At 35.8% G+C, this 23,081-nt stretch overlaps 1 protein-coding gene across 2 annotated transcripts; it reads left to right on the top strand.

Moving 5' to 3' along the window:
* Positions 1-1,403: 1,403 nt before the first annotated feature.
* On the top strand, positions 1,404-22,939 carry LOC131934880 (uncharacterized). 2 transcript variants are annotated; one of them, XM_059291032.1, is made up of 6 exons: positions 1,404-1,578; positions 14,552-15,095; positions 15,913-15,978; positions 16,134-16,190; positions 19,313-19,462; positions 20,847-22,939. In XM_059291032.1, exons 2-6 carry the CDS (start codon positions 14,567-14,569, stop codon positions 22,484-22,486), a joined length of 2,442 nt encoding a protein of 813 aa, XP_059147015.1. In that variant the 5' UTR covers positions 1,404-1,578; positions 14,552-14,566; the 3' UTR covers positions 22,487-22,939. The 2 variants fall into 2 exon arrangements, with proteins under 2 accessions (XP_059147015.1, XP_059147016.1); XM_059291033.1 differs by lacking the exons at positions 19,313-19,462; positions 20,847-22,939 and adding an exon at positions 17,303-19,163.
* Positions 22,940-23,081: the final 142 nt, after the last annotated feature.

The following is a 23,081-nucleotide window of genomic DNA, read 5'->3' on the forward strand; positions in this document are numbered from 1 at the left end:
TAAAACGCGAAATAACGTCTAAAATTCGTTTTCTAACATTGCTTTTTATAATGAAAAAATGTAACGCCGCAACATCTAACCCCCCCCCCCCTCCCCCTCATCACACATCGTCACAAAATAACGGACCCCCCTCCCCCTACGAGTGTGACGTCATTTATGAATGACCCCTAGAACGAAATCGCTGCATTTGAAAGTGGTCGAAATTAAGCTACAAGATTTGCCGCAACCATACAAAAAGCAAACAGCACTTTTACCTTGGGCGGGGGCGGACAAAATTTTCCGGGGGGGGGGGGGGGGGGACGGGGGGGGGGGACGGGACACACTGGCAAAAGTATATGTTTTCAGTCCGGGGGTGGACTGGAAGAAACCATGTACCTCACTATTACGGAGGGTGATTAACACATACTCAAGGCTTTCACACAACCAGAGTTTCTTCCAGGCATCTCTTCGGGTCCCCCCCCCCCCCCCCGAAAAAAAAATTACCGCCCCCCGAACGAAATGAAATTTATATAATTTATATAGAAAATATATACTTTTAACAGTGTGTCCCCCCCCCCCGAAGAAAGTCTACCGCCCCCGAAAATTTCAAGTGCCCCCCCCCCCCCGGAGAAAAAAATCTGGAAGAAACACAGCACACAACACGCCCTCTAGCCGTCTGGGCGCTTGCTTTATGACATTTAAAATAACTCTGTTTTAGAAAACAAGCTCTCGCGTGGGCGGCGGACACCCTGGTAGACTTTGCTCCCTGTGCTGGGCGCCCTATCGCCTGACTCCAGTTGCTTAGGTAGCAGCGGTGAAACCCATGTCACCCAACAGCATACTAACCCCAGGCAGAATTTCTTTCAGGCATATCTTCAGAGGGACTGCTTCCCCCTCCACCGGATGAAAAAAAAAAAAACAACCAAAAAAACAAAACAACAAACCTCAGTGTCCCATGCCACAAACATTGTTATGGTCAAAGGGATATAACCAAGTTAATTCGGCTTCGCTAAATAATCTAAGCCTGGTTAATTCCCTTTTATTATTCATTATTATTTTATGGCCCTTAGGAGCCCTTAGGTTACATCAACGCTATACCCATGCACTTACTGGTCGGGATTGTGTGGCGCCGTGAACCACCGCAAAAATATGTAAGAGATCTCTTGATCAAAAAGCTTTAATTTATTAAGAGATCACGTTTTAGATTTCTTTTCGGTGCTATCAAAAGATTATTATAAAGGTTATAATATTTATTTTATTATATATCAATATCTATGACGCAAAAACTCACCCATTATTTCATTTAAAAAATTTCATGATAAAATAGAGTAGGTTTATGACTGTACCATAAATTAAATATAAAAAATCACAACCATGAAAACAAAAAGTTCGAATTTTTAATAAAACGTCGCGTCCGTTTACGAATGGAGGTCTAAAAGGCGAAAACGAGGCTACCTATAATTAGAGTATCCAACCTATAATGAACGCTGATATACGATTAAATATTAAACTAACAGCTGAAAGTATTGTTAAAAATACGAAACAACCATTTTATATTACGGAATTCGGAGTTTCCTATGTTCATTTGACATATGATATGTAGGTATTTTGAGCACAAAACACTAGTCACTAGATCTACTACTCTAGTCTAGTCTAGATCTGTCGAATCTCTGTCTCTCAGTGATCTCAGTCAACTCTCAGAATCTAGCTTCTTAGATTTAGATTAGGGTGTCGCCTAAGATTTTAAACTTCATTTTTGTTCATGATGCCTTTAAAAATAAAAAACTACATTTATTTAGGCCTATCCAATTTAATTTTTAATCGTAGCTTAGAAAATGATTTGCGAAAAAACATGTTTGTTTTTAAATGACTACTATCATACTATGATAAGACTGATTTAATTGTTTTGAGTTTATATTTAATTCAATGCAACAAACCTGCCGGTTGGTTGAGGGGGTTCATTCTGCAACGTAATAAAGCAAAATTACTTAGCAACAATACAATACAATATATATATGTTTGTGGCGGCAGGCGGCCTCTGTGTTCCACACAAAAGAAATAAGTTGATCCATTGTTGGCGGTTTGAACAAAGCAGTATTCCAAGTCGACACAAAAGATCGTGAAGCTGAGAAATCATAAGAACGTCTAGTGACGGAAAAATCTGAAGTTTTAACTTGGCTGCGGCTATTCGTACTTAACTACAAATAGCCCTATGAAGGCTATTTGTACTCTGACCAATCAGCGTGCGGCATTTTTTTTTATTCTTGAATTCCCTTTTGCATCTTTTACAAGCTGTATAGATCTAGAACTAATTATTTTTTATATCTCCCTAACCCTAGCCCTAGGCCTAACCCTAATGCTAAACCCTAATCCTTAAGAAAAATTAAAAAAAAAAGCAAAAAAAAATGCAATAAAAAAACCTCTAAGCCAGCGGGAATCGAACCCACGCCCCAAGAACCAAAAGGCCAAGCGCAACCACTTCGCCCACCGGAACAGTTACGACAAGTGAAAAAATTTGAATCTCATACACAAACTGCAGGACAATGAATTTAAAAATAAATTTGATTGGTCGGCTAAAAATAGCGAAGTACGAATAGCCCTCTGAAGGCTATTTGTAGTGAAGTACCAATAGACACTCTCTTTAACTTCAACAAAGTAAATGAAACTTCTTTAAAGTCTGTATCAAATACTACTGTAAACGGTCGCGGTTCACATCCTACCACAACCCTTTGTAAGTATTGGGTGGTGGTAAAATGCGAGGCAAAAATGTCACGTGACCGACGGTTTTCGTGCCCTTCTCGCAGTTTACCGCCTCACCGTTTCGTGTCTCGCAATTTCCCAACATCCTAATGAAGGCTATTAAATTGGTGTGGCCGCAGCTGGGTAACGCTTTTGGTGTTATTACCCTCGCTGCGTAGCCAGCAACTTGATGTCTAGATCTAATCTCGATACTCTATATTTAAATCTAAGTCTAGAATCTATATATTTCTAAATTTGTCTGTTGTTTTAAATTATTTTCGATCATCTACTTCTTCTAGATCTAGTTTGTATCTCTACATACAAACATGTCTAAGCAACCATAAAAAAAATCCCAAATGGGCTTTACGTAGCCCTGAAATTGTTAGTGCCACAGCCAGAAAAAAATCTTGATCTGAATGCTAATAAATTTAATTAAAACTAAAACCTAAGTCATTTTTTGTTTGTTTTGCAATCTATTAATTTATAATACAATCAACAAATGTGTTTAAATGTGTAAAATAATAATTTCAATTCTTAAAATTGGATCTAAACGTATAAACTACGGTCAATACGCAAGCAGGGGCAGGCGGCCACAGGCAAAAAAGGGGGAAAAAATTTTGCAAGGAGGATTATCACTTAAACAAGAATATCTCAATATTCTACCCGTAGGAATACAAAATGACATTAGAGTCCAATGGCAGCGGAGTAGCACAGTACTTTTGGTTTATATCTATGGGAAACGGTTACAAATTTAGAGCCCAATGAAAATTGGGAGTTTGGATTTTTCCACTATTTGTGATCGATTGCGAAACTTTACTAAATAAAAAATTGAATAATCAACCAAAAGCAATGTCTAACTATATCAATATAGATATTAACTTAAAACTGCACTGTTTGAAAGCAAGATTTGCTACACAACAGGGATGTGACTTTTCCGAATTTTAGCGGAAATCCGATTTTTCCGTTTCAGTTGCGATTTTCCTCCGCTGATTTAATTTTCGCCGAACTTTTCTGCCGAGGCTCAATTTTTGTCGATTTTTTACGAAGTTTTAAAAATTAGGAAAAAAAACGGAAATGCTCATTCCACTTATTCATATTTAAATTTAAATCGACAACTACTTAGGTCAAACGGACACTCGAATATGCGCATTTCTTTTCGATTGGTCGATTGCGCTATGTCTGACGGTGCTAGGTCAAGATTAAATGTAGATTAAGATTCGGAATTTCGGCGGACTTTCGAATTTTTCAAAACACACTTTTTTGGTCCAAATTTTCCGCTGATATTTTCAGTTAACTATTTATCAAAAAACATGTGAAAAGGTAATCTAATATAATGCAGTTATTCAAATGAAACTTACATCTCTTAAGCCTGGTAATCTAGCTATCGATATATCCTAATTTACCTATCTGTATTTTAACCCGCCTAAATCTAGAGTTTCTCTCTGATTCTATTTTATTTCGCAATCTCAAATTAATATTGAAATCCTTGCAAAAGGTGACTATGAGGACTAGACTAACCCGCCCCACCTCGTAGTAACGGTGGCTCTTGTGACCTCAACTTGACCCCAAGTTCGTGTTCGGTACTGCTTGTGGAAAAAAAAATGACGTCACAGCCAATTTCAAATAGCTGTTCCTGCAATACGTATGCTTCGTAGGCCTACCGATTAAAAAAAATATACTAAACTCAATGTGACTACGACCGTGTCTTGTTTGTGGAAGAAAAAATACGTTCAGACTGTGGGGTAGTCTGGCTTTTGTAGGAGAGAGGGGAGGTAAATATCGTCAAAAAAAAACGTGGATGACCCCTAACAATTTAGATTCTACAGCTATTCCAAAAAAACATAAATACCGATGTGGCTTGGCTATCAAAATGATTAACTTTGGTTCACACGTCAGACCCTTTCTAATTTTAGCTAACCTGGTCCATTTCATTTTTCCATCACATGAACCTAAAACTTTCAAATTGTAACTAATCTTTCTTAATCTAGGGTCTTTACAGTTGAAGACAAATATTTTTACCAATCCAATCTTTAAAAGAAAATAAGGCATTAGGCCCCCTATTTAAAAATTGAAAACAGGAGTACATCTAGAATCTACACTAGATTAGTACAGTTTAAATTAGCTTAATGGTAAAATAAAATTGCTACTTTTGTTACATTGTAATTTTAAAAAGTTGTTTATAAGGTTGTGACCTACTTAGGTCGAGTCATTTTTATTTTGACATTGTATAATTCCTTATATGGAATGATGGTGTAACACCTGGGGTTTTTCCACTGACTTATTAAGGTGTTTGAGACATAGAAATTTTCCATTAAAATCTGATTGAATGATTCTGATCAGATGATTATCCCAACCAATGGCGACATGAGTTGAGGATAACCTCCCCTGTCACAGGAGTCTTTAATTGCACTGCACACTCGCAACACGAGGCAGTTTATCTTGACCTGGCAGTCTACGAGGCCGTTTTACCTTGATCAGACAGCCGTCCATATTGTCCGGCTATAGAGTCTGACCATTTGAACGTGAGAGTACTTAAGACCTGTGTGTGCCTTGCTTTCTTAAGTTGATTTAGTCTTCTAGTTTAATATTACTTGTCGCTAAGTAATTCCTGAAGCTACAGCAGTGTTGTGTGGCCTGTAGCTGTTTCTTTAGACAGTGTAGAAATCTGTGATAGTGATTTTTCCTACATTTTGTAAGTTGGGTTTTTGATATTTTATACATTAAATATTTTATTTAGTTCAACCTTGTGTTCTGCCACTTCTGAGTTCGCTGATTAAAAGGTCGTATGTAGATTGGATGAGTGTTAATTACAATAGTATCACTAGCTTCCCTAGACATTAAATTCGAGCCCTAGTGGTCGTTGTGTTAAGTGTTCATCCACTTTGGCCGTAAGGCATTTGCATATGACCCCGAAAAAAGAATCCGGGGACGTTCTCCTTCTATTTGGCTGATAGATAGGGTAACGTTACAAAGTGGGGGCTCGTCCGGGATTTGAATGTGTCGTTCCAGTTGTCGGTTATATCAGTTGAATACTAAGGTTAGTTGGATTTAGTTGTTTTTATATCCAGTAGCGCAGTGTTCTTACAACGCGCGCTCAGGCTAGAGTATCTAGGTCAAATAACCAGACGTGTTGTCCTAGATTGAAGAGGTCAAGTACACGGCCCAACGCTGTGTATTAATTTAAAGGATCTAGGCTTGTTGTGATTTTCAAGTTAGTGTTATGGAGTCTTTTTTGGCTAATCCCACTGTTGAAGATGTCGAAAAGTTGAGTAGAAAAGTTTTGGTTAGTGTAGTTAAGGAATTGAAATTGGATTATTCTGTTACGCAGAAGTCAGAAGTGTTGAGAGATAAAATTGTTGTTCATTTTATTAATGAAGGGGTATTTGATGAAAGTTTGTTGGCTGGTGTGTTACTCCGCGAGGAGAAAGTTGCTTTAGAGAAGGCATTAAAAGAACAGGAGTTAGAGGTTAAAATTGCTTTAGATAGGAGGAGGTTGGAATCAGAGTTTGGTCAAGTTAGTGATGTTACTTCTCAGGTAGATCCAAAAAAGTTGTCGGTAGGGCAAGTGATTGCCAAATTTGGGAAATTAGTTCCTAAATTTGATGAAACAGATTTGGTCGTTTTCTTTAACTCGTTTGAGAGTTTAGCGAAGACATGTGAATGGCCCGAATCTTCCATTACTGCTTTATTGAGCTCTGTCCTTACTGGGAAAGCTGCAAAAACATACCAGGCACTCTCTCACGACGTTCAAAATAACTATAGTTTGGTCAAGACTGCCATTTTAAAGGCCTACGCACTGACGCCCGAGGCCTATCGGACAAAATTCCGAACACTCCGCAAGTTACCCACACAATCATATGTGGAATTTCTCTTTGAAAAGGAGAAAATATTTTCAAGGTGGCTACACTCGGAGGAAGTTTCTGAGTTTGAGAAACTCAGGTCACTTATCCTAAGGGAAGAATTCCTATCGTCCCTGCCTGAAGAGATACGACTACACATTCTGGATAACAAGATAACTGACATCCAGAAGGCTGCTGAGTCGGCTGACACATATATGTTGGTGCATAAGAAACCACCAGTGTCAGGAAACCGCCTCAACCCCGTGCTTCCCCTTTTTGGCAGCAATCATCCTGTTGGCCAACATTTGAAGGCATCACAGTCCAGAGAGAAACCAAGATCAACTCTCAATCGTCGAGCAGTATGCCAGTTCTGCAAAAGGTCTGGGCATCTTGTCAAGGACTGTTACAAACGTCGTCAATATAACAGAGAGGTGGTGCGTACTTCTGCGCACTATGCTCTATCCCCTCAAGCAGCCAGTTCAACTATGAACTCTAGAATTCAAAAGGACTCTAACCCTAAGTGTCCGCAAGAAGGTAGTCAAGTCTCCACACATTATGTGCAGTCACATTTTGACTGTTCTCGCCACCATCCAGTTTCTTCCGAGTCTACCGATCTCGAGGGATCGAGAAAAGTTGACTTTTCATCTTTTATTGCCGAAGCCATCATTAGCAAACCAGGTGATCCGTTGTCTCAGAAGAATATCACCGTTCTAAGAGACACAGGAGCGTCACAATCACTCCTTTTGAAAAGTTCAATGGACATTACACCAGAGACGAACACCGGAAGGATTTCCATTATCCAGGGAGTGGGGACAAAATCTACTGTCGTCCCTCTACACAAGTTTGCCCTGAAACATCATCTCGTCGAAGGTGAGGTCATTTTAGGTGTGATAGATAGTATTCCTGTCCCAGGAGTACACCTACTTCTAGGGAATGACCTTGCGGGAAGCAAAGTATACCCCTGTACGGTTTCAGACCCTTTGTCAACAGTTCCAGATAATGATTATGAACTGTATCCTGCATGTGCGGTGACAAGAAGCCAGACCAAACAATTGGCTGACACAACGTCTGAACCACACCCGCCATCATCGTCAAGAAATTCGACTCCCAAACTGGAGTCTATGCTTCCAGAAAACACAAGCCTGGGCTTACCCCTGAGGATATCTCAGGAGGACATCATTAAAGCTCAACAAGTCGACGCGGAACTCAAAGCAACGGTCGAAAAATCTCTATCATCTGACGATGGAGAATATTTCTCCGAGAACGGCCTCTTCTTTCGTCGCGCTGTACCAGCAGATGCCTCACCAGCCTCACCATGGTTGAGTAAAAACCAGCTGTGGATCCCTCCACCTTATAGGCATGAAATACTTAAGCTGGCACATGACCATCCAATGTCAGCGCACCCAGGTGTCACTAAAACGACGGCGAAGATCAAAGAACTGTTCTTTTGGCCCAAAATGAGAAAAGATGTGTCGCGTTACTGTAGAAGTTGCACGAACTGTCAGTTGGCCGGAAAGCCAAACCAGACAATTCCTAAGGCCCCTTTGAGTCCGATTCCTGTATTAGAAGAACCCTTTTCTAAAATCGTCATGGACTGTGTAGGTCCCTTGCCTAAAACCAAGGCGGGCAACGAGTACCTACTTACCTTTATGTGTTCAAGTACCCGTTTTCCCGAGGCGATTCCCTTACGGAACATTAAGGCAAAGACTGTAGTCAGAGCCATGACCCGGTTCTTCACTACCTTTGGATTACCTAGAATCGTGCAAACAGATCAAGGCAGCAACTTCACCAGTCACCATTTTCAGGAAGCGCTAGCCAAGCTAGGCGTTACCCACATCACCAGCTCAGCCTACCACCCTCAGTCTCAAGGCGTACTTGAGAGGTTCCACCAAACCCTCAAAACCATGCTAAGGACATTCGCTAATAGTAACACCCAATGGGATGAGTCTGTTCCTTGGATTATTTTCGCCGCGAGGGACTGTGTCCAGGACTCTTTAGGCTACTCGCCTTTTCAACTTGTGTTTGGACATTCTGTCCGTGGCCCCCTGAAGCTGATACACGAACGTTGGACAGGTACCAGTGATCATCCAGTGGAAAACTTCGACGATTTTCACGTTCGACTGAAAGCCGTGTGCGAAATGGCTCACAAGAACTTAAGAAAGGCCCAAGTGAGAATGAAAGAACTGTATGATAAGAGTTCTTGTAAACGAACATTCCATCCAGGCGACAAAGTTCTTGTGCTAGTGCCTAATCTGGACAATGCGTTATCCTTGAGATATTGTGGACCTTTTACTGTGCATTCAAAATTAAGTGATTTGAACTATGTTGTCAATACGCCCGACAGAAGAAAGAAACAGACAGTGTATCATGTCAACTCACTGAAAAAGTATTATGATAATTGTAACAATTTTCAATCCTCAGCTAAAATTACTTTACCTGTATGTTCAAATGTTTCTGATGATGTGATACATGATAAATTGAAACCCCCAAAATTGGTAAATTCTTCCTTTTTAGATAATTTGAAGGTCCACCTTATGCATTTGTCCACAGAGGAAAGCCATAGATTGTCTCAGTTATTTGAGACATTTCCCTCTATTTTTGGGGATGTCCCCAAAGAAGCGAAGGTTCCACCTCATGATGTAGACGTTGGTGACGCAAAACCCATTAAACAACACCCCTATAGAGTTAACCCGGAAAAAGCTGCTTTGATAAAAGATGAAATTGACTATATGCTCAAGAATGATATCATTGAGCCCAGTTTCAGCAACTGGAGTTCCCCATGTCTCCTAGTCCCGAAAGACGGTGGATCTTTCAGGTTTGTGACCGACTTTAGGAAGGTGAATGCGCTCACCAAAGCTGATTCCTATCCATTACCTCGGATAGAAGACGTTATTGATAAAGTTGGTCAGGCTAAGATAATTTCCAAAATTGATTTACTTTCAGGATACTGGCAAATCCCATTATCTGACCGTGCAAAAGAAATATCTGCTTTTGTAACCCCTAATGGTTTTTATAGATACAAACGTATGCCTTTTGGTATGCGAAATGCTGGTCAAACTTTCCAGAGAGTCATTAACTCTGTCATTGCTGACATAGACCAATGTGAGGCCTACATAGATGATATAGTTGTATTTTCTAATACTTTTGAAGAACATATTGTTCAGTTGACTAACCTTTTTAGAAAATTGTCTGAAGTTAATTTTACTGTAAACTTACATAAAAGTGATTTCTGTAAAGCTTCAGTTACCTATTTGGGTTATCAAGTGGGAACGAACCAAGTTCGGCCCATTGAAGCTAAAGTAGATGCTATTGTAAGGTTACCACCTCCCAAAAATTGTAAAGAGATCAAAAAGTTCCTTGGGATGGCTGGTTACTATAGGCGGTTCTGTCAAAACTTTTCAGCTATTGCTGAACCTCTTACTGCATTATTGAAAAAGGGTGTTGAATTTGAATGGTCAGATAAATGTCAAGAAGCTTTTTTAACCATTAAGTCATTTTTATCAAATGCTCCTGTTATGGCTGCACCAAATTTTAGCAAGCCCTTTAAACTTGCCATTGATGCTAGCAACTTAGCCATTGGCTCAGTCCTATTTCAAGAAGACAACATGGGAATTGACCATCCCATTGCCTTTTTTTCCAGGAAGTTAAATGAAAACCAAAAGAATTATTCTACTATTGAAAAAGAAGCTTTAGCTTTAGTTTTGTCATTACAACATTTTGAAGTCTATGTCTCTTCTTCAACCAATCCAGTCAGAGTGTTTTCTGACCATGATCCCCTGAAATTTACCTCTAAGTTAGGGCAGACAAATCAAAGAATATTGAGATGGTGCTTATATTTCCAAAATTTTAATCTGGAAATTTCACACATTAAGGGTAGTGATAATGTTGTGGCTGATTGTTTGTCAAGGATGTAAAATCTTGTTGTACACATTGATCATGTGACATGCTTTGTGGTTCATTAGGACCATAAACAGGTTTTGTTTGAGTGTCACTCATATGAAAATGAGTGGTGTGAGTTTTGAATTTTTTTCAAAATTCCAATCCTGTTGAATATTTTGTTTATTTTCAGGTGAACCTTAATTAAAGGTGGTTTTTGATTATATGTAATCTTTTATAATAATATGTCTCATATGACTCAATTGATATTGTAGCTAGTCATTGAAATAAAGGTCTTACCCTGGCGGGTTTACCACTTTTAATATTCTCATGGAAAAATTGTAATACCCTTTTTTGAGGGATTTTGATGTATAATTACTTTTTGAAGGGTTACTCCCCTTTCACCAATTGTAAAAGTTGGAGTTACTTCCCTTTTATGTTCAGGGATATTTTCATCTGGTATTATGATTTTGATTGCCTACATTTGTAAAACATTTTTGTTATTTCATTGCCAGATTGGTTCCTTATGTATGTTTTTGTGGAACCTATCTGTCACTTCCAAAAAGGGAGGGGATGTGACCTACTTAGGTCGAGTCATTTTTATTTTGACATTGTATAATTCCTTATATGGAATGATGGTGTAACACCTGGGGTTTTTCCACTGACTTATTAAGGTGTTTGAGACATAGAAATTTTCCATTAAAATCTGATTGAATGATTCTGATCAGATGATTATCCCAACCAATGGCGACATGAGTTGAGGATAACCTCCCCTGTCACAGGAGTCTTTAATTGCACTGCACACTCGCAACACGAGGCAGTTTATCTTGACCTGGCAGTCTACGAGGCCGTTTTACCTTGATCAGACAGCCGTCCATATTGTCCGGCTATAGAGTCTGACCATTTGAACGTGAGAGTACTTAAGACCTGTGTGTGCCTTGCTTTCTTAAGTTGATTTAGTCTTCTAGTTTAATATTACTTGTCGCTAAGTAATTCCTGAAGCTACAGCAGTGTTGTGTGGCCTGTAGCTGTTTCTTTAGACAGTGTAGAAATCTGTGATAGTGATTTTTCCTACATTTTGTAAGTTGGGTTTTTGATATTTTATACATTAAATATTTTATTTAGTTCAACCTTGTGTTCTGCCACTTCTGAGTTCGCTGATTAAAAGGTCGTATGTAGATTGGATGAGTGTTAATTACAATAGTATCACTAGCTTCCCTAGACATTAAATTCGAGCCCTAGTGGTCGTTGTGTTAAGTGTTCATCCACTTTGGCCGTAAGGCATTTGCATATGACCCCGAAAAAAGAATCCGGGGACGTTCTCCTTCTATTTGGCTGATAGATAGGGTAACGTTACAAGGTAAACATTAAATTGCAATTAGACAAGACTTTCAATGTTATTTTAGAGTAACATAAACTTCTCGTATTTAAATATTAACTTCATTAAACAATTAATTAGTACAGTAACAGTATGAAGCTGCTTAACTGCGGTATGAAGCTGCTTAACCGCGATAAAAAGTAGATAAAACATATTGAGTTATTATCCGAAGAAAATTTCCTAATTTTTTTTCCTGGTCTGGTCACATCCCTGTACACAAACAGTGGCAATCTGTTAATTACAGTGGTTCCCCTGAATCTCTAACTATAAAAAAAAAAGCTTGATTGCATCTAATGAAAACATCGCTAATCTTTAAAAAGTTTTAATAAAATTGTTTAAAAACAGGTATTTGAAACATTTTTGTAACTTTTAAGACACAAATCCTCCTAAAAATGTGAAATTATTACCAAAATTTAAGGATTCACCTCTCTGTCATGTAACTGGCCTAAAACGATAGATTACCAGCGTCTATTTTAAAAACAAATGGTTTTATGGAGATAAGACATTTTGAAGAAATAGCATTGGGATTAATTCCTGTTTCATCTTCTCCCTACGGAGCCAAGTGGGTCATAAATGACATAAGAAAAATCCTCTGCTTCTCTGTTATCAAGGAACAGCAGTGGTTGTTACCTCAGAAGTAGATTAGTAGTTTTATTGGGGGTTTTGTGGGGTGGTTGTGATAAGAGAGCTGGTCTTATTAAAAAAAGGACTCACAACATTTGATTTCTTTTTTCATAGACTGATAAAACTAATAATGCTTTACTTACTCGCTCACTTTTGTACCTACATCCTTGATATTTTAAAAGTTCTATTAATTTTGATAAAACCAACTTTTGACTTTAGCCTCCATTCTCCAAACCAAATGTTTAAATGCTTTTCTGGGATATATAGCCCTGCCACAGATAGTTTGTTTTTATAAGGTGAAAATCCTGCCATCATGTGATTACTGTAAATGTTATGTGTTCATTAAAAAATACAGGAATGGTGTTTAAAATTTACCCAGTGACCATGCAGAACATGAGAGTGTTGAGAGTATTTTCCAATTCTGTAGAACACATTCTAAAAATAGGTATCGGGAATACTATTCAATACTCGAAACATAACTAATACTCTAATATAGAACTAGATAATCTACTATTAGTGTATAGTAATAGATTCTAATACTATTTACATTTTCAAAACAATTAATTTTATTAATAAAATATGTTTAAAATCACTTTATATTTCATCTTGCTATAAGAAGATTAAGCCGTCTTCAGAGTTAAAATGCCTAATATTGTCGAAAGGCAGAGTCAACAGAACAGTGTGGTTGTTGACCCTAGAAGCACTGAGTTCGAATCCGAAGTTTATCAGTCCTGCTTTATTTTTTTGGCATAGCATATGTCACGAGTGTTGTTTTTTTAGAATCTTTTCTTGATGTAAAGAAAAGTTTTAAAAAAATTTATTCAAGAATTTTTTTCCATGATAGAAAAATTCCAACATGGGCGGGGGGTCACTGAGTTCAGCAGGCATGCGTTATATATTTAAAATCTTTGGTGATGTCACTCCTTCTCTTCCTCCTTCCCTTCTCCCCCCCCCCCCCCCTTTTATTTTATTTTATGGTTTTAAAAAAAGTTGATCTATCATCTGTCCTAATACTATACTGTCTTTACAAGAACTAGATTTAGTTTCCTGTCTAATCTATTTTTAGTTGTTTGATATTATGGGTATCTATTTTTAAATTAATCTTGTATTGTTTTAAATTGTACACGCCTCCTGCTGTAGCACTTAGATCTAGAAATCTAGAATCCATTTACGATTTTCCGAGCACTTCCATGTCTCATTTTTTTTCTTCACAACAATGCAAGCCTGAAGCCAAACTGTTAGTTTCGTAAATTTATGTACGATAGGACAGTAGCCTAAAACTTTTTTTTCATGAAATTTAGTTTAAGAAACTTGTTCTAATTCTAATTGGATCTATAAATAACAATAAGTTTAGATATCTCATCTACTAAAAATGTAATAATGATTGCGGTGATTATTTATAATATAAGTTAACAAACACTTCGAATTTATTTAAACAAATTATCGACCTAAGTAGACAGGTTTAAAAAGACGAGCCGACCCGCGGCATATCATACTATCATACGCCGCTATTTAGTTGTTTTATTTTCTACTTTTCAGTAATTCATAATTTGTGAATTCGACAGTACCAATGCTGCCACTGAAAATATATTTGCTTTAAAACACTATCAGTAGGTCATTAAGGACGATACTACCCCCCCCCCCCCCGTGAAAGCAGCCTCCTCTTAGTTACCTCCCCTAAGTTTAAAATTGTTTCCAACTAAATGATCTGCCTCTAATAGCCGTCACTAAACCCGGCTCTACGGTTGTAAACATTTAGCGTGAACCAAAGCTCACCAGACCATGTAGGGGTGGGGAGGTAGGGAGCGCTTACAGCTTGTTTTCTAGTGTCTCCAAGAAGAGTATTATATATATATAGATGTAATAAATAATATTTCCTTAGTAAACAAGATCATGATGAATATAAAGTTTTATTACTTACAAGATGTTATGATTTTTGTTTTGTTTTGTTGGGTGGTTGAAGTTAGTCTGGGCAGCAACCCTTAATTGTCTTAACTTACAAAAAGTTTCATTAAGTTAGATGTCATGGGTACGTGAGTGTGATGTACATACATAGTTTTTAAATAATAATTAAATAACCCAATTCATGAAATTGTTTATATTTTTAAATCTACAGATACCAATTTTAAAGATGCCTGAACAAGAAATAAATCCAGCTGCAGCTAAATTCATTTCATCTCTGGTTAAATCTCTTCAAATTTTGTGCAATGGCCAGGTTGATTTTGATGAAAGCATCGAGTTAGTGGGACATATAAATGTGAGAGTTGATAGAAAGTACAAATTTGACTACATTGTAGATGAACATGTCTCCAAAGAAGGTGAAGACTCATCTACAACCTTTCTTAGCAACAGCTATCATTCTCGCCCACCATTAAAACAGTTGAATAAAAAGCCTTCAGCATCTGAACTAGAACAAGAAATTATGTTTAGTGAAATTCCCCATAATACAAACAGACGGTTAAGACAATCAAAGAATTCAAACAACTCAGTAGAAACACACCAACAGGAGGAAAACTCAGCTGGAGCTGATGAAAATAATCAGAACTATTCTGTGTCTGTTGAACCTATGGATAGACATGGGGACCAGCCTAATCAAATGGTAGTCAAACTTGAAGAGGCTGATGATTCTAATGATTGTATGGTGCTTCCAGCTTCTCCAGGTATTTTGTTTAGCTGTCTCAAATTTATTGTAGTAAAATTTTAAGTGTTAATTTTTTTATGGGACTGTGTGAGAGAGTGTGTGACTGCCAACCCAAAAGTCATGAGTTAGAATCTCTGACTTGAATCTGTAGATAGGACATCACTGAGTCCACCTGGCTGTGCATAGTGTTGACCACCCCATTCCTTCCTTTGCTCTTTTCAAAAAACATAAATTCTACTTCTTCTGCACTATGGGTCATCAAGTCTGAAAGGAGAACATGACTTTTTTTTTAAAGTTAAATTTTATAGCTAGAGAGATAATGGCTCTTTGAATACCACTAGTATGCGAGTAAAAGCAAAGGTACAAGATGTACCCATATTAAATTAGCAGTTTCTGTTCTTCATGCATTAAAAGTAAAACCTTATTGAAACATGTTCTGGTATTAATTATTATTTCTTAAAAGCCTTGTACAATTTTATATAATTGGCATCACTTTTTTGTGATGACCTTTGTTCACTGAATATAAATAAATCTCAATTTTAATAATGTATTATTGTTATAAATACACAAGTGTTAGGGTTTTATTCTTAATTTTTGAGTTTAAAAATATTAATTTTTTAGCTAATTAGAGTTTTAACTATTGAGTAAATGGTTATTGTATATTCAGTGAGTTAACAAAGTATTAGAGTTTATTAGTTTAAATTATAAGAAACGTGCTGTAAAAGTCTATGCTATTTCAGTGTCCAAGTAGTTAATTTATGGTGCTTATTTCTAATTTAATGTCTATAAATAAAATAATTCTAATATTCTGCTTTTTAAAATTCTTTTTATTTTAGGTGATTATGAACAAGTAGAAGGAAGTGAAGCTTTCCCCATTGCTGGTCCTAGTGCATCATATGATGGTAAAATAATTTCTTTAAAATAGATTTAATGTACATGTTAGCTATTTTAACAGTTTGTATGTACATTTTAAAAAAAAGTATTGTGTAATGTACTTATTTAGAACTAAGAAAGGTAAACATTAACTATAATTTAAGACATTTTCCCCTGTTTACAGAATCTATAAGTGTTCATACACGACGCACTAGAAAACGAAGAAAAGTAAATGACTTGGGTGAGTATTTATTTTACTATCTTAGATCTTATCTTCAATTTTATTTTAAACTCTGTGCTACTAACCACTATTTTAACTCATAGGTACATAAAACATGAACAAAAACTTACTATGGAAATAACTTAAAACATTGTACCAACAAACCAAATGCTGAAAGCATAGAATATACATTACTGGATAGCTATATAATTTCAGTTTAAAATATGCCCACTGAAATTCATATTTAGCAAGTTGATTAAAACTCTTCCTTGTCTTAATTTAAAAAAAATATAATATATTGCAAAATCTTTCTTACATTTACTAATGAATAAGAAAATGTGGTATGCAATTCCAAAAGACTAGTTTAATGGTACCTGTTCTAATGCAACAAATATAACCAGTGCTAAAGATGTTAATAATTGTGGAAAATACAGACCTTTCTTTTAGTACCCATTTCTGTTTAAACACTGTTTAAAGGTACGTGTATTGATATCACTTGGAAAAACAAGACATTACATTTTTTCCCCTCACTCAATATTTTTCTTTACTATATATACATATATTCAACATATAGTTATAAAAATGTAATTACTAATCCTGATAAGAGTGATTTTTTTTTTTTAAAATGCTGAAGTAGTAGTTGCAGCTATTACCATATTATAGAATGGACCTCTTTTCATTCTACCTTTAAAAATTATCAAGCAGTAACTGACCTGTTGTGGCATGAAGGTGATAAATATAGTATTGTTGCACATTTACTTTTATAGAATTTAATGGAAAACTTAATGTAATGGAAAAAATGCATACAATGTCTATAAAACAACTATGATTAAAAAACATCAGTATTCATTCATAGACTGATCTTTAATAGATCATCATGATAACTATGGTCATTGCAGATTTTAAAAATTTCTAGGGTATCAAATAATGAAATTGCTGGTATTGTTTAATCTGTCACTGTAAACAGTGAAAACATAAAATTTTTTTATAGGAACCAGTCAGCTTTAGAATGAATATAGGGTGCTTTTGTGCTGTTTCCATCAAAAAGTTAAACCCCTGCTAAATGAATGCCAATAGAGAAGAGAGCTTAACTGTGTATCAAGGAAGTGTAAATTCCTAATTGTATCTCACAGGTAACATTGCTTTGATGGATACAAAGTTCAGATGCAGCGATAATAGGGAACTGGCAAGGCAACGTTTGAAAAAAACAAGTGCATTGTTTTCTTGTAGGGAATATCTTGATCGATATAATAGTTTTTGCAAATTAAAGAACAAACTGCCTGACAAGCAAGAAATGATGAAAGTGTTTTCAGAACTTGCACAAAAATATGGTGTGGCTATTACAATTAAGCCAGCAAAATATATTTCTCAGTCTGTCATATCTGAACCTTCCTGTTTAAATCTGGCTAAAACAAATTGTAGGGATACATTAATTTCAAGCAATGACCAAAGCATTGTTCTATCTAAAATTGACAAAGTTCCTGCCACTTCCACTCCTATGTCTAAGGCAATCATAATAGAAAAACCTTCACTGCCTAGAAGCTCAACTTTATCTTCGTCATCAGTAGCTCACAAACTTTTTACAGACTCAACACAGCTTTTACCCGTTATTACTTCAGATACAGCACGTACAATACTTTCAACTCATGAGAATTTTACATCAGAAAATGTGAGTTTTATTCAGGATTGCAAATCTGATATTTCTGAGAGTATAGCGGTACTTGCTGACACTTTGATACCTTTTCAAAATACAGAAATAAGCACTGAACTACCTTTACCTGATAAAATTTATATTCAAGATCCATATACAGAGAACACAGCAGAAAGACACCAGGAGGAACTGGTTAATATTTCATCCAGATCTGTTAGCTGTGCTGCCAAACTTAATGAAACAAACTTATCTAGTAGCTCTCTGTTGTCTGCTATAGCTGTTACGCTTGCTAAAGAGGAAGCTTCTGCTGAAGAACAGACCTCTCATGAGATATTTAGACAACAACCTTTACCTAAACATCATAGAGGCAGCTATTTAGTTCGTTTACGGAAAGAGGATCCAGACAGATATGAACGGTATAGATGTTTATCGAAAGAAGAGCAAGCGCGCGAAAGAAGACGAATAAGTGAAGCAAATCAAGATCCTAGTGTTATTGAAAAAAAGAGCTTAATGAATAGGATCATGTATTTGCGTAAAGTAGGTAAACTCCCGCACACTCTGCGAGAGAAAACCAATAATGAAATAAGACTAATACCCATTGAAGATTTAAAATCCCTCTTGCCACCCACAAAAAGTTTAAGATATATGGATCCTGCTGCTAAGGAGGAATGGTACAGGCTTGGTAGAAGTCGAGAATGGAGGCGCAAGAAAAAACTATTAGATCCCGAGGGATTTAAAAGATACAATAATGAGCGAGCTAAAAAATATCAGGATAACTTAAGAAAAAACAACCCAGAGAAGTTCAAGGAGCTGAGAGCAAAGGCTGCAGAAAGGCTGCGTCAGTACAGGTTATTTAAGAGAAACATGAAATTTAGTAAACACAAGGATAGTAAAGTGCAAGAGAGTTCAAATACTAAAAACTTAAGGCTGAGAAGTACACAAGAGACCATAGAGGTGACCGAAGCAGAAGAAGAGCTGTTGTTGGAAGATGGATTGGTGAAAGCTGATTATATGATACCAGACTGTGCAACCACACATGGTGAGGCTGCAACAAGACGAGAATCTTCTAGTGCTAGAACAGGTCAAACAGTCCAACAAGACATTCTTGATTTAATGTACAATTATTAAAACAAAGGCACAGCATGCATACCATTTTGTGTTCATGGATGTGAGAAATTTTTTATGAATCACATTGTTCAAATGTATTTTGAAGTACTTTTGTATGCCCATTAATATTTTCAAGAGTATTATCTTTTTACAAACTTGAAAAAATGAGGGTCTGTTTATATTTACAGGTGGATGATTGTATTAGAAATTTGAATACCAACTTCACTTTTGTAAAACTTATCACCTATATGTTATGTATTTTAAAATTAAAATAAATGATAATCCCATGTGCCAAAGATAAAATGAGACTAATGTATACTATATTCAAAAATGAAAATGGTTTTGAATAATTAAAAGGGCATAAACAGATTGGTTATATCTGCAGGTGACAGGGAAGATAGTAACTGTTCCTATCTTCCAGTTGGTGTTAAGGAGCTTATGTCTCCAAACGAAACAACTAAAGAGTGTATTGGCCTACGGCTACAGGAAAAAAGCTCACTTCCTGTTGTTCAGCCTTCAGGGTTTCTTGTGCAAAGTAAAAATCACTTGTTACAAGTTTTTGTTACAATGTTGAGAATTCCTTTCTGTTGATACCATTTTGAAGGAAATAATTGCATTTTTCTACCATTTGTTTTCAATTAGATTTTATATACTTCAGATATAATTGTACTCATTGATGGCTCATGACACTATAAACTGGTTGCCAAAGGCAATTCATGTTGAGCTTATCAGTCTTTGAATATAGTTGAAGGTATGGTCATTTTGATTCCTACACACTCAATCCTAAAAATGAAAGTTTAACTATAATAATTGTTAAATAAAATTTTCGCTAACTTTGTAATTAAATTAAAACTCAAATAATTGTTTCATATAAACATAAAAATTTTCAATCCAAATATTTTAATTCATTAATAATATTTAAATCCAACCCTTAAAAAGAAACATTTCATAATGCTTTATACAGGATTAAGTGTCTAGGGATTACATAACTAGAAGATTAGATGTCAAGGATTAAATGAGACGCCCTATCATTTTATATTGATGATTTTAACTTAATCACTAATTAAAAAAACTTGTTAAAGTCACAGAAAAACAGAAAAAAATGTGTATATTCTGCTTTAATAAATGTTTAACAGTTAATTATTAAAGTATTTTATAAGGTAGGGTTTTAGCTTATTAATGATATTCAAATGAAAATAAAAAATTTTTAAATGTCACTTTTATAGAAACTTATCTAAGAGTAATTAAGCATGAGCAGGTCATTAATCTTTTTTAACTTTTGTCTCAATGAAATAAAAAAAAACCCACTTTATTGAGATTATGCTTTGGTGTGAAGAGAAAATGGCTTTTAAAAATGTATACATATTGTTGATGTATACATGTTGCTGGTGCCCACTACAGATGAGCCATCTCTGATTGTACTATATATCATTAATAAATCTTGAAAAACTCAATAGTTTAAAATATTAAACATTAAGTATTTTATACAATTACTAGAATTCAATACCATTACAATTTTTTAAAATTATAAAAGTTTTGTTTGTTTTTTGCTGTTGAAATTATTACTTTGTTTTTTTTTCTGTTATTTTTTTAAAACACCAGAAATTTCTTTAATGTGGATTTCATCACTTTTCATCTTTTATGTCCCAACAAAATTGATGAGAAAATAATTTTTTCATTTAATGTTAAAAGTAACTTAAAGCATAATTTATTATTTATCATCAAATATTGTACACATTCAAAATTTGATGTTGTAAGATAATGAGAATCTTTTATTACACCATTATAAATTTTTTTATTTTTTACAAGATAAATATTAAAGCTGATGGAAAAATAAAAATTCTCAGTTACAGATTAATTTCTGAGACAGTTTTTGAATGCAAAAAGTTGACAAGATTTAAGTAGCATTATTTCCTCAGGTAATCATCATGAGAATGTTGGTGATGGAACCATGTCAGATAAAGATGCAGCTTTTGTAATGCTAATGCATTCTACATCTAGTAAAAATATAGCTAAAAATGAAAGCCAAATTGAAGGTCATCCTCAAACAGTAACCTCCTCAAGTTCATCTAACCCTTTAATAGATCTGAAGCAGTTAGTTGCAAAACTTGCTGCATTGTGTGATCTGCCAGCTGTACAAGAGGAACTCATTAATTCACGCTTTATTATGGGGCCATCTGAAGATGAAATCAGATCTGTTAAGAAAAAGTTTTTTGAAACTGTTGATAAAGAAAAATTGAAAAAAATCAAAGAGGTACTTAAAATGAAGAAAAGTAAACAAAGAAAGCAAAGGCTAAAATCTCTTCTGTCTGAGTTGGGTATTTCAAATGACCAGTTATTACTTCTGGCACATACAAATATTAGAAGGAAAAAAATTAGCTGGAAAACATTGCCTGATGGGCTTAATAAAGAGGCAATGCTGAAAGAACATAGAAAAGCTATTAGAATCAAAACACAGGAAAGACATCAAAAGCTGCTTGAAATGGCTGAAATGCTTAAAAGAAATCAGGTCAATGATCCAGGGATAACTGTGGTGTCCAAGAGTGGAGGGAAGAAATGTATCCTTCACAAGTCCTCAGTGTCTGTGGTGTCTCATAACACTCAGCAGCTTTCACTAGAGAACATAGACGAGGTGGCAGAGGCTCTCACTGGTAAAACAAGAAAAGCAGCTCTGGTTCAGCAGACTTGCCAGGACAAATCTAAAGAGCAGATCAAAGTGGAGTACACCAGACGTATTTGTCTGAAGAAAAAGATGAAGCAGATTGTTGGGAAAATGCTGGGAGAAATAAGTGATGCTGGGTACCGTGTGATAGTGACAAGCACAGTAGGTTCAGAAGCTGGGTCTCACAGTGCCGAGCTGACAGTGTTGCCACTTAAAGTTGATGATTTCCTACCAGAAACTAAGCAGAGCGATGTGAAGCCAGAGTTGACAGAAGAAGAGTATGCCAAACAGCTTGAGAGGGAGCAGATTTTAGAGAAACAGAAGGCCAGTGAGGAAAAAATGAAGGAGCTTGAAATCAAGCTCTTAAGAATTTTGACTGGTGCTGAAGAGATCTTCGTCCCTTCAAGAAAGAGGTACAGCCCCGGAGAACCTCGTCCTACTGATGCTGAACGTATGAAAGATTATAGAAAGAAGTTAAAACAAGACCCAGAGAAGTATCAACTTTACAGGCAAAAACGTGTGATGAGTAAACGTCGCCATAGGTTGGGGGAATATGCAGCCAAGTTAAGGGTGAACAACACTGGGGCATCTGTCACAGTGATACCTGCTGCTCCAGTCAATGAGGAACCACATGGCCAGTCTATGGGGGGTTTAGTCACCATGACCCAGCCAGTAGGTGGAGTTAGCATGCACTGCCCACAGGTGTACGAGCACCCAAGTAGTCATCAGCCCACTGCCTCAGTGGTCAATGTCCATCATTCTACACAGTATGTTGGTCAGGTATCAGGTATACATCCTTCACACCAGCATCAGCCTTCAATCACATACGGGAATGAAATGGACATAGTTGAACTCATTGCAGCTACTCATAATGTCCAAAACCAACATTTCGGCTAACTTATCCCATTTTGCCCACTAAGAAGTAGCCATATTAAAGTAGTTAATGTGACATTTGTAAAAAGAATTGAACGTTATCATTAGGATTTATATTTGATTGAAAATATTATTACAAGCTAATCAAATGACAGTTGGCTTTTAATATAGTAATTATTATCAAACTTTAAAGTAAACCCTTTGTTAAATTATTTTATTTCAAACTTTTTTTTTCAAGCATCTGTAATTTTTAGTTAATATATGTGCATACTGTTTAAGAATTTAAGCATATCTTATGGACAGATTTTTAAAAAAATATCTGCAAGTTTGCTTCTTTTTACTGCAAAATGTTAAATTCTTAATATATTTATGTATCCAAATTTATGTTGGTACACAATTTTATTTATTAATACTGGTAATGATAAGTTGTTTACCTTTTAGAAAGTTAAAATTGTTTTGTCTATTTTCTCTTGTTAATGCTACTGTTTATTGTTAAGTAGTTGTTTGAATTGTTTGGGTTAATAAATATTTTAAAATAAAAAGTGCATGATCTTTTTATTTATTTGTTTGTGAAATATTCAGTTGATTCAGTTGGGTTATATTTAGATTAAAAAAGACT

The sequence above is a fragment of the Physella acuta genome, unplaced genomic scaffold (assembly GCF_028476545.2).
Source record: "Physella acuta isolate Inbredline_101_S28 unplaced genomic scaffold, ASM2847654v3 ptg000119l, whole genome shotgun sequence".
In the NCBI taxonomy this organism is placed as follows: Eukaryota; Metazoa; Mollusca; class Gastropoda; family Physidae; genus Physella; species Physella acuta.

Coding starts and splice junctions, on each gene's coding strand:
- LOC131934880 (XM_059291032.1), top strand. CDS start 14,567: ATGCCTGAACAAGAAATAAATCCAGCTGCAGCTAAATTCATTTCATCT. Junction 15,979..16,133: donor TCCTAGTGCATCATATGATG/GTAAAATAATTT, acceptor CCCTGTTTACAG/AATCTATAAGTGTTCATACA. Junction 19,463..20,846: donor TTCAGGGTTTCTTGTGCAAA/GTAAAAATCACT, acceptor TTATTTCCTCAG/GTAATCATCATGAGAATGTT.